At 38.6% G+C, this 12,689-nt stretch overlaps 1 protein-coding gene across 1 annotated transcript; it reads left to right on the forward strand.

Annotated features, from left to right (window-relative positions):
• The first annotated feature begins 6,171 nt into the window (after positions 1–6,171).
• On the forward strand, positions 6,172–6,785 carry LOC125614092 (transmembrane protein 47-like). The gene is made up of 2 exons (XM_048796387.1): positions 6,172–6,621; positions 6,715–6,785. The coding sequence occupies exons 1-2, from the start codon at positions 6,417–6,419 to the stop codon at positions 6,783–6,785; spliced, it is 276 nt and encodes a 91-aa protein (XP_048652344.1). The 5' UTR covers positions 6,172–6,416.
• The last annotated feature ends 5,904 nt before the right edge of the window (positions 6,786–12,689 follow it).

Consider the following 12,689-nt stretch of genomic DNA (forward strand, 5'->3'; position numbering starts at 1 on the left):
GGGGCATCTTGATCTGCACCTTTGCACAGGCAGTTTCCAGCACAAACTAGCCTCCAGAGAGTCAGAGGCCATGATTTGATTCAAATCACCACTCTCCATATTTCATAACAGGGGGAGGGTGTTTCCTCCATTCTTCAGATCTTAAGCCTTATTTTGAGTTTCCCACTGAAGCAGTAATATAGGGTTAAAAGTTGTTGATGCTGATGGTTAACAGAAAAGCACTACTTACTCTGTTTAAGATAAATGACAGGAAGAAGAGTATAAGGTTAAAGTTTAAGTTGGCGACAACTAAAAGAAAAGCATTGCATAGATTATGCTTAAAACTAATAATAAAAAGACCTCCCTACCTACATCCATTGTTCAAGACAAACAACAAAACATCAAATAGATATATGCAAGCAGATCTCACCCCAACCCCCTGAGGGAAAGTAACTGAGACCCATTTTTAAATGCATTTCCATGTTAAAAAATACACCAATGGGGGAGTCCTAACACAATTTTAGACACTTTTTTTCAGGGTGGGGCAGGAACAACAGAAGTGTGTTATCTCACAGCATCAGTGGCCCAAAGTCTGAAACAAAGGTGGCTTCCATGCCTCTCTCCTTGGCTTGTAGATGGTTGTCTTCTTCCAGCATCTTCACATCACCTTGCTTTTATGTATATCTATAAACACAATTTTTGACCATGTGCAAAATAGTGCAGATGCACTGAGAGATTACAACATAATCATGAATACTGCGATATAACTTATAAATATGCAAATTCCTAACCCACAACTGTGTAAGTGGTCACTTTGCTTTCTGGCTATTCTGCCTTGCTATGTGAATCAACGTAATAAATACCTGTTACTAACCCTCTCTTTGTTGAGTGTGTTCAATTTGCTTCATGAATGAGGTAAAGGACCCACTGATCTGTTGACACCACCAAGCTTTTGAGGTGTTGAATGATCTAGGAACAACCCACACACCTGCCAATGATGTAGTCAAGAAATTGGGGGGTGGGTTATATAAGAAATACAGAAAGTTGTCAAAGAAACATGAGAGATAACATGCCAGCCATGTGTTTAATTACCCAATTACATAACCATGATTTCAATTTACACTTACATACAGGGGAGTATATGGAGGAAAACATGAAGTAGCTCCTAAAGGACCAAGGCAATGCCCTATTTGACTGACTCTTTAACCCATAATGGGGGAGACATAGAAGGGCTTAGGCAGCCAGGGCAAGATGGTGAATGAGGAGGTTGGGGGCAGAGATAGAACAAAGGATCATAGAGAGGGTCTTTAATGAGGTCAATTTCCCAGTTGAGGAAAATGCTTATGGATACAAGCAGGAGACCAATTCAGACAGACACTTTCATACTTGTGCCCAATAGAAACACCAAAACAGATGTATGCACAGAGGGGGCACCAATCAATAATAGTGAAAAGAGTGTGGACAGGGGAGGTGATAAGGAAAGGAGGAAATTCCAGAAACCATAAAAAGAACAAGCCAAAAGTTCCCCACTAGACTCCAGGCTCTGGGGACCCTTCTCTTTGAAGAAGTCTGTTACTGTTGATTTTGCAATAGACCTGCTGCTTGCTTTCTATCTCTATGTCCTTTTTCTTCAATTCTTTGCTGAATGGAGGTAATAAATCCAGCACTACTAGGCAGTAACAATAATAGGTACTCAATAAATATCTGTAGATTCATTAGTTTCCAATTCAGACTTGGGAAATAACTAAAGAAATAAGGACTTGGGAGTCTGGGGGCCTAAGATGGGTTTGAAAAGAGGATGAAATGCCATTTGTTACTTTTCTCCTTCTTCCTCTGAGTCCCTCAGGATGTAAACTTTGCCTGGGAGGAGGGTGTTACATCACTCAGAAATGGGCCCTCTCCTTGCTCCAAGGTCACAGACTAGGAAACCCAGGAATCCATATCTGAAGTCTTCTAGAAAATGACCCGTCCCTGCTCCCTAAGAATAGGAAACCATTGGCTTATGTGTCTGTTTTTATATAAATACCAAATTGTTTAGAATACTTTGATTACTTTATAGTATAACTTTAAATCAGTAAAGTATGGTACCTCCAACTTTTTTATTCTTTCTTAGGATTATTTTGGCAATTCAGGGTACTATTGTGATTCCATATGAATTTTAGAATTTTGTTTGTATTAACCCAAGTATATATTGCCAATTAACTTTCAACAAGTCCACCAAGAAAACACGATGGGGGAAAGGACAGTCTCTTCAATGAATGCTTTTAGGAAAACTGGATGTCCACATGCATGGACATGTGGAATGAAGTTGGACCCTTATCTTACACCACATGTAATAATCCACTCAAAATGGATTAAGGACTTAAACATAAAAATCTTAAACTGCAAATCTTCTAGAAAAAAATATTGGCCTTGGCAATGAATTTTTTGGATATCACAACAAAGCACAGGCACAAAGGCAGAAATAAACAACTGAAGCTGCATCAAACTAAAAAACTTGTGCATAGCAAAGGAAACGTTCAACAAACTAAAAGGGTGGCCAATGGATTGGAAGAGAATAATTGTGAACCATATACCTGATAAGGGGTTAACATCCCAAATATATAAGGAACTCACACAACTCAATAGAAAAAAAAAAAAAGAAAAAACAAGTAACATGATTAAAGAATGAGCAGAGAACCTCAATAGACTTTTCTTCAAAGAAAATGTAAAAATGACCAACAAGTAGATGAAAAGAAGTTCAACATCACTAATTATCAGGAAAATGCAAATTGAGCCTGTAAATAAACACAATGGTTTTGCCCCCTAGTGAGTACAAAGCCAATAAGCAAACCAAGAGATAAAAGAAGAAAGTTTTATTACTTGTACAAGTAAGGAGAGCACTGGAGATAATACCCAAAGAATCGAGTCTTCCCAAAAAAGGAAAGCAAGGAACTATTGTGTTCATATAGGAAAGAGTCATCATCAGATGTAGAGGTGGGCACATTCTTAAGCATTCTCAGTTGGAGATCAAGTTTCTTCATACATCCCATGTTCAAAAAAATGGCAGACAGGTATACCTCCTGGGTAAATAATTTAGCATTATAGTGAGCAAACTTTACTCTGGGTCACCAACAAGAGTAAGTTAGAGTGACCCAGTGATTTTGGCCATTCCTTGTAGGTTTCTCTGGAGGCCCTTATCTGAAGCAAAACAACAATTTGGAGTGTTGACAGTCATTTCAAGGGGCAGCAGATTCCCCTCCTCCATAAGCAGTACCCTAAAAGTACCTGCCTAGCAGCTAACTAAGTCACAATAAGATATCATCTCACACCTGTTAGAATGGCTATTATCAAAAAGTCAAAAGATAACAAGTGTTAGTGAGGATGTGGAAGGAAAGGAACCCTAGTATACTTTTATTTCATTTTTAATTTTTAAATTTGTTTTAATTATTATACATGACAGTAGAATGTATTTATGCACTTTGATATATCATACATAGATGGGATATAATTTCTCATTTTTCTGAGTGTACATGTTGTAGAATCACATTGGTCATGCAGTCACTTATATACATAAAGTAATAATGTCTGTTTCTTCTACTATCCTTCCTATCCCCACATCCCCTACTTTCACTTCCCTCTGCCTAATCTAAGGTGACTATTTTTCTCTAATGCCTCCTGACTTATTATGAATTAGCATCCACATATTAAAGAAAATACTCAGCCTTGGGTTTGGGGATTGGCTTATTCCACTTAGCATGATATTTTCCCAATTCCATCCATTTACTGGCAAATGCCATAATTTCATTCTTCTTTAATCAGAAATTTGTACAATCATTTTGAAAAGCAGTATGGTGGTTGTTGTGAGCAAGTTATACCATTAACGTAGACTGATACCTCTGTCTTTCCACAATGTCAGAATTTATTGAATAATAATAACCTCACAAGCTACATCACTTTTCATTGGTTGCAATTCCCCGAGTACTCATGGGTCACTTGGTTGCCATAAATCAGGCAACCACAGGGTCTTTCATTCCGATCTCAATTGTTAATATCTGTAACACTTACATACGTCACACAATTATATAGGTTACAGAAGAGTTAAGACAGGGTTAAGATTGCCACAGGGTTTCAGGATGCAGTGACTACAAGAGCAAAGGCAGAGAACAGATACAAATGCATCACTGTAGGCATCAGATGAGATTAAGAACCAGCCCAAGAACCTGTTCAGGGGGCAGAACTGTCAGAGCACAGAACTTATTCTAGGTCAGTGATTGAATCTAGCTAAGCTGAAGCTTGGGAAAGAGAGCCGGAGGGTCATCTCCTCTTTGACCTCTTGGTGTGTTCACTGGGTGGGTTAATGATGGTGAGACAGGGTAAAAGTCACACAGTCAGTGTAGGTAATGAATGATGGGGGCCAGAGGGTGACAAAAGAGTCATAAAAGAGAGAACCATGGGTTGCTAAAGGTTAACCTCTGTGCTTGTGCTCCTTGGCACTCTCTAGGTTGCTAACAATTAACCTCTGTGCTCCTACTCCTAAGTCACGTACGTATACAGGGAAGAAAGAGAAGACAATGATTAAAGAGGTTTTGGGTTCTATAAGAAAGGCAAGTCCACCCCCTCCCATGGATACCCAGCTCTGGAGCGACTTCTCTTTGGAGAAGTCTCTCTCTATCACTTTCTTAAATCAAACTTGCTTGTTACACTTGACTGGGCCATTCTCTCAGTGTTCATTCTTCGACTCTGAGGAACACAGAACCCATCTCCACCAGACCAGTATTAACTGCCTTAGCTAGTTTTGAGGTGCTTCTTTTATAGGTTTCAGGTAAGGGGGACACATCTGATAAGATTGATAAGCTCATGGGCCTGACTTTTCTAATATGCCCAAGCATCTGTATGCTTCTGATTCAATAAGAACACAGGTGGTCATTTTTGTTAGCCCAATTAATACATCAGTTTGTGCTTTACAAATAAATGTGCTGTTGTTTACTTGTAGAAACAAGGTGTAGGGTCATTGTACCTTAGCACTTATACTTAAAATGGAGTAGTAGCTCAGGGCAAATTGAGCTTTATAAAATGTAGTAACTTAGGCCTATGCACTACTGAAAACTACTGTTTTATACATCATAGAGTAACAGCACAGGGCAAAGCCTGCTTTCCACAGTGGCTCTTCAAAAAACTGAAAAAAAGATCCATCATATGATCCAGAAATCCCACTACTGGGTGTATATCCAAAGGAAATGAAATCATTATATCAAAGAGTATGCCTATGTTTATTGCAGCACTGTTATTGTTAGGATGTCCAGTCCAACTCCAGGTCCTTGGTGGAGCAAACAAAGAATTGAGCAAGACACACAGAAGTAACAGATAAAGTACAGATTTACTGAAGGTGAAGATAAAACTCCATTAGGTAGAAAGGAGTGGGCTGAGAGCAAATGAAGCTCAAGTCCTCAATGTCTGGAAATTAAGGTCTTATATTCTAAACTGTGGCCATTCCCTTCCCTATACAGACCTGATTGAAGGCCCTAGCCAATTTGCTCTCCCATTGGTTACCTTATGACACCTGATTTGAATATTTTCCAATTTCTCCCCCATTGGTTACTTTGGAAAACCTAGTTAAGAATACTATCCCCTTTATGCCCATTGGTCACTTTAAAATTTGGACCTATGGCGGGAGTTGTCATGGTAATAGGATTTATTGTAAACAGGGACAGGGCTCATTTCCTTGTCTTGTCCTCCAGCTGCTTTTTTCTAATACGGTGTCTCTGCCATCTTGGTGTCCCTGAACTCCCACCTAACAGGATTATTCACAATAGCCAAGCTATTGAATCAACTAAGATGATCAATAACAGATGAATGGATTTTTTTTAATGTGGCAAAATATACATAATAGAATGTTATTCAGCAGTAAAAAGGATTATGTCATCTGCGAAAACACAGAGGAGTGGAAGTAGTTTCAATATTATAAAGCACAATAGTATAAAAAGTTTGAAACAATTCGTTATACGGTTCAGGATAACTAGAGAAAAGTTCCAAAGTTTACAATACATAGAAATGGTACCATTTGAGAAGACAAAAATGCTAATTACATTAAATTTACACAATAAAAGAAGCCCACGTGATGGGATGGAATGGGCAGAAGAATGTGGTGGGGTAAGGGCCTCCATCCTGGAGCAACTGCTGCGCACAGCAGGTAAAAGGCGGCGGGCTCAGACCCAGCAGTTGGCAGGCCCAGGAGGGCACCAGTAGAGAGCAGGACGAAGGTCCGCAGCGGGATGGGTGTCGTTGCGGCTGCTGTCGACCCCCATCGGGCCAGCCGCCTCCACAGACCCATCTTCCCCAAGCAGCTGGATGCGCGGAGCCCCAAGGACTAGTCCCCGCGCGCGGCGGCTCGGCTGCTTATCTCCTCGGGGTCGGACTCAGGCTCTCGGGACCGCTTGGTGTCCTCGGGCAGCGGCATGGAAGAGGTGCGCGTGTCGGTGCTGACCCCGCTGAAGCTGGTCGGCTTGGTGTGCATCTTCCTGGCGCTGTGTCTGGACCTGGGGGCGGTGCTGAGTCCGGCCTGGGTCACCGCTGACCACCAGTACTACCTGTCCCTGTGGGAGTTCTGCCGGAAGCCCGCCAGCTTGGACAGCTGGCACTGCGAGTCCACGCTCAGCAGCGGTGAGGGCCCGGCGCGCCGCGACCCCTGCCTCCCTCCCNGCCTCGGCCTCCAGACGCGTCCCTGAATGCACCCCTCTCCCCGCCCGGCTCCAGGTAGCCTAGCCTTAAGCGGCGTCCCACGCCCTCTCCCTCCTCCCGTGGCCATTCCTCCCGCTCTAGAGTAACAGGTATGCTATTTTGGGTAATTGTTATCGTTTAAGGCGAGAACCATGTGGCTGTGTAAAAAAATGCAACTCCTTCCACACCCCCGTTAAAAAAGAAACGCCCAACTCCCAAGATGTGTGGGTTCCCTGTTCAGTTTTTCCCACGCTCTGTTCTCTACTGTTTCAAAGAGTAATTCCCTTAGTTACCTGTTAGAGCCCGCGTTTCTGGCTGTTTGACTACAGTTCATCTAGGTATTCCCGAATGAGATTTGGTTTGATTTTATTTCCTTATACTTTTCAGAGATATGGAGAGCCGGAGAGGACAGGTTTACTTTCCTTTGTGGTCGTTGATTATGAGTTCACCTTCATTCTCCCCAATCCTGAGTGCCTCACCTCTCTAGCCAGACCTTTCTCTTTTCCAAGAACTATTCACAGATGCCTGGAACTTTACAGCTTATTTAGCTAGCAAGAGAAGCTGCAGTAGGTTCCCCATTTGGGCAGATCTCAGATCAGATTTGATGCCTCAATAGCATCTTGGAGTGGAGTGAAAACAAAATGCTATAAAGGGTATCATTGAAATGATTGTCCATATCAAATAGAGATTAGATAATATTGTATAACTAAATAATGTTGCATTAATGTTAAATTACCTGATTTGGGTAATTGATAGTGGTTAAGTAAAATAATATCTGTTTCTTTTGACATGTTCAACTTATTTCCAAATGGTAGAGAAAGATGTATTTGTGTGCAAATGAGAAGAAAACTGACAAAATGTTAAAATTGGTGAATATGTGTAAAGGACTTTCTGTCCTATCTTTAAAATATTAAGTAGTTTCAATATTATAAAGCAAAATAGTAGAAAAAAATCTTTAAAACTTTAAGTTTTAAATTATTTTAATTAAAAATATCATTCATTTATATAAGGTATTTTATATTCCTTTAAAAAAACACACAATGTGAAGAATCAGAGCTTGTTTTAAATATATGAGTCACATTTTACTCTGAACATTCCATGATATTTGGTATAGATAGTGAAGGTTCTAAATAATATTTAGATCACATTTACAAGTGATACTTAATTCTACTTAGAGTATATAGTAGCTCATGATCTTTCTAGGATTATGGCTACTTTAACACATAGCCAGCTATGTTAAAAACACACATAGACATATTTATGCACATACACAAAATCACATGAAGTAATGTTAGTGAGACATAAAACATATTTGCCTTCTAGTACATCTGGTATCACTCATTTAGCATCTAGTATTTTCATGGTGCACGGGGCTGGATTTTTATTCAATGCCTACTTCTGGTAATTTCCAACCACAAAACAGTTCTATGGAATTTGTATCTCTGCCTTGTGCTTTCCCATCCCTGGTCTCCTTTACTTGTATGTAGCTCATAGTAAAGACTGGTGAAGAGGAGTAGTCTTATGGAATGGGCAGGGAAGTCCACATATGGCTTTATTTTGTTTCAAAGGGAAAACATTTAAAAACAGTATCAGCTTTCATTAGCTTCCTCCACCCTTTCTCTTTGAATGAAAGTAAGGATATTATTAACTTTCTATATCAAAACCTTATCTGAACTAAATGCTTCTCTCCTGCCAAGATGATGAATCTTAGCTCTCAGCAGAGTGCTGTGGCAACACATCAATGCATAGGGAAGTAAACTTAGCTTTCCCATGCAGGGAATATTATTAGATAGATGCTACTTTTAGACTTCCTTGAAAAAGTAATTTTTAATTGACAACAATGCAAACACCTTTGGAATGCAGATTTCAAACATACATAAAAATGTAAACAATTCTTTGAGAACTTTTAAATTGCCAATACTCATTTTTTCATTAATTTCAAAAGCTTCTCTAGCTTCTTCAAATGTGCAAATTTATTTGCACCAACACTCTGTGTTGCCTGGTTTAATTTTTTCAAAAATCCATTAGCTCATGAGTAGCATTAATTAATCTGGAATTGGCTTTTTCTCCTGTGAGGAAAACTTAAAAGGTACACTAATAAGCATTAAAATGGAATGAAAACCCCATGAGGTTAGTTACTATACAAGGTGGAAACTGCCAGATGCTCTTCAGACAACACAAGCAACCTCCTAAACCTCTTTGTGTGAGTCAGCAGTGAAGTAACACTTAACTCACAAGTACCGCATCTGCTAGCTTCCTCATCACGTGTGTGTGTCTTTCAAGTAGCAGTTGTCCTGGGCAGGAACAGTGACATAATTTACCATGTTATATTTGGATTTCAGCACATTCCTGCCAAGCATGGGTGTTTTAGTATAGTAATAATGATACCACTACTTATATTCATTACTCTAAGTGGATATGCTAAATAATTCTGCCATTGGACAGCATCAACTCAATCTAAATTCAGACTCCTTTTGTTTTCCTTTAGATTTTTTGCTAAATAAATAAAATTTAAATAGAACTCTAGTAGATCTAATAATGTAAACCCAAAGAACCCTGACTTGTATGAAAAGGTGACAAAACAACATTGATAAACTTGATCCAAATCCATTCCATAATCGTGTGCAAATTCAATTACCTTATTTATAGTGTGACATATCTAACCCCAATCCACTGTTCTTCAGAAAAACAAAATTTTTCTCTGTGATATATAGAGATATTGCACATGAACCAAGATATTCTGTCCAAGAAATAAGGAAACAACCATGTGTACACTCCTGGAATTCTTTTTACTTTTGCGTACAATTAAATTTTAAGTCATATTTCAATAAAAACATCTTCCTAGTTTGAAGTTATAAATATTGCTGCCAGAATTTAATCCCTGTTCATATGAAAGGGTTATAAAATCTCTATAAACTTCAAAAAATTCATAATTATTGACATGATAATTTTACATATTAATGGGATTAACTAGGGTATTTCCATATTGCAACATCGTGCATTGATCATATCTAACTATGCTGCTTCTAACCTCCATGGGATTTAAAATCACACTACAGACACTTCAAGATGTTTTAAAATTCTATGTTTTCCAAAGAAATTTTAAACTTTTCCTTTACTGAGGAACATATTTAATGAATGCAAAAACAGGTGCTTACTTTTAAATGACTAATATAGCAATGAATCTAAATTTTACTTAATTATGGACATGTGTATTTCATATAATAGAAAATATAGACTTCTTGCCAAGTATTTTTTTAAGTATCCAAATTAGAATCAATTAAATGTTATACAATTATACTAATAGTAAGCCCTCAGTTTCCATTCCTCCACAATTCATAAGTACAGCCATTTATAAAACAGATTTTCAGCATGGCCAAGTGAATATGTCAGAATTTCTTTCAAAAAAGCAATGACCAAACTGGACAAAATTGTCCAAAAGAACCATTTCAGTACTCTGTTAGTTGACAAATGGTATGTAACAAATTGAACATGTTTAAGAAAACCAGTGGCACTTTGTGGCATTTTTAGCCTAAGATGTTCCCATTCTGCCTCCCCACCACTAGCTCTGCTATAGTAGCTCTACTAGAATACAGCAGGCTATAAGGACTAATACTCTGGGCGAGGAGAGGAGTGGTTTTAGAGAGCAGAGAAATCTAAGGTGAATGTTGTCGAAAACAGTAACTATCACAATGGCAAAAATTGAGGAAGACCAACATCACAGCTAAATTGGAATTGCAATATGGGTTAAGGTAACCTACAGACAGGAAAATCAGTCACATTTTTTGTGGGATGGGGGGGTACCAGGGATTGAAGTCAGAGGCACTCAACCACTGAGCCACACCCCCAGCCCTATTTTGTATTTTATCTAGAGATAGGGTCTCACTGAGTTGCTTAGCACCTAGCTTTTTACTGAGGCTGGCTTTGAACTCGCGGTCCTCCTGTCCCAGCCTTGCGAGCTGCTGGGATTACAGGTGTGCGCCAGTTTAACAGCGATGTAACAAAAAGGATATTAGTGGACTTTAAAGAGATCCCAAGTATCCCAACTATTATGGAAGGCTATGTCCAGTCTCAGGAAAAGATCATACAACGCCCTAGCTAGCAACTTGTGCTTGGCTGCAAAAGAGGACTTGTGTGCCCAGGGAGTAAAAGCAAGGCAGTCTTATAAATTTACTGAACTTTAAGTGCATTTCTCAATTCATATTAAAAGACCCATCAGCAAAGACTAAATATTAGTATCCCCCTCATCTTAAATTCATATACTGACCAACTTGAATCTAATGTATGAAATATGATATGTCAAGAGCTTTGTAATGTTTTGAACAACCAATAAAAAAATTTAAAAAAAATTAAATTCATATACTGAATTACCAACTGGGAATGTGACTATAATAGGAGTTAAGTCCTCTAAGAAGCTAATTAAGTAAAGTTAAATGTGGTCATAAGGGTGGAGTCCTCATCCTTTTAAGAGGGCATTGCAAGCCCTCACTTTCTCACCACCGGTGTGTGTGTGTGTGTGTGTGTGTGTGTGTGTGCGCGCGCGCAGAGTGAGAAGGAGTCCATGATAAGCTGATATCCTTAGCTACCTGCAAATAAGGCATGGGTGAGTGAAGAGATTCCTGAATCCCCATTATAAACCTACAGGGAGACCTACCCTTGAAAAGTCGAGAGTTTCCCTCATACACACACACCCCAACTGAAAACCTTTATTTCATTAAAAACCAAATAAATGACTTTATTGGAAGTAACAATCAAACTGAAAGGCCCACNTAAAGAAAAGCTTTAGGCGCATTCCTAGGGAAAGCAATGTTAACCACGTAGAAGTATTCATGGCCTTCAACCTCCTCTTGACTTTCGCTGCCACTCGGGTAGCCTTGTTGTTGGTTTTTGTCCTCCCAGTTCGAATCAGTAAATCCCAAGGTTAGTCTGAGAAAGGGACTAAACTTGCAAAGGTAGCTTATTCAGGATAGATTTATATAGATAGTTCCTATGTATTGTCCTGAATTGCTATTTAATTTCAAGTGTGCATATATATTTTTTTATATTTAATTTTTAGTTTTAAGTGGACACAATATCTTTTTTATTTTAAATGTATGTGGTGTTGAGGATGGAACCCAGTGCCTCATGCATGTTAAGTGAGCACTCTACCACTGAGCCACAATCCCAGCCCCTCAAGTCTGCCTATCTTGCTCCCTAAAAAGATTGTAAACATTTTAAAATTAAGATCCTTAGTTATGTGTATTTTTCCTAGGCAAAGCTTCCTGTACTAGGGAATTTATAATAGTGATGCCAAGAGATCTTGTTTTTAAAGCTATTTTCTTTTGTATTACATAATTTTATTATAATAGCAATGTAGTAGATATTATGTTAGATTATTTAAAAAGTAATAGATCTTACTTTTGTCTATTGAATGCATAGCCACTAAATACTAGTACTGCTATTTGTGCTTTATTTTAATAAAATTTGTTAGTTCAAAAAACTGAACTTGTTTTTATTTAAGGAAATAAAGGAAAGAATACTATACAAAATGTACATAGATCTGACTAGTTTTTCTTTTTAGATGTTAGTTATTTTCCCCTGGACACCAGAAAGAAGGGCTGGCTGATAAGATATGAAGAGAACCACAAGTAATTGCCAACAACTCATGTTGCAGGACTGGAGATGACAGGCATAGAATAGTTCTTTTAAACAAATTCTTAAGTTATTTGCAAGCTAGACCTTACAAGGGACCACACCATAATTATGAATTTAGGGGCTACGAAATAATTCTATTAATTGATTTTCTCTATTGTGTCAAAGTTGCTCTGCTACCTCCCTATCCTTAACCTGTTCTACTCCATGCTTACAATGTTAACTTTGTACATTGAACTTGAATTACATAAAAACGAAGCCTTTTCTGCTGTTTGTTGACAAATGACACATCTCACTGCTGCCTTTGATGTAGAATTGTGTACTCATAAGAAACTTTCAACTTCACATATACATGGGGACCAGCTCCTGAGAGATAATGG

The sequence above is a fragment of the Marmota marmota genome, unplaced genomic scaffold (assembly GCF_001458135.2).
Source record: "Marmota marmota marmota unplaced genomic scaffold, marMar, whole genome shotgun sequence".
Lineage (NCBI taxonomy): Eukaryota > Metazoa > Chordata > Mammalia > Rodentia > Sciuridae > Marmota > Marmota marmota.

Excerpts from the sequence above, each read along its gene's own strand:
- LOC125614092 (XM_048796387.1), top strand. The coding sequence starts at position 6,417 with ATGGAAGAGGTGCGCGTGTCGGTGCTGACCCCGCTGAAGCTGGTCGGC. Across the intron at positions 6,622-6,714 it reads CGAGTCCACGCTCAGCAGCG|GTAGCCTAGCCTTAAGCGGC; the intron begins GTGAGGGCCCGG and ends GCCCGGCTCCAG.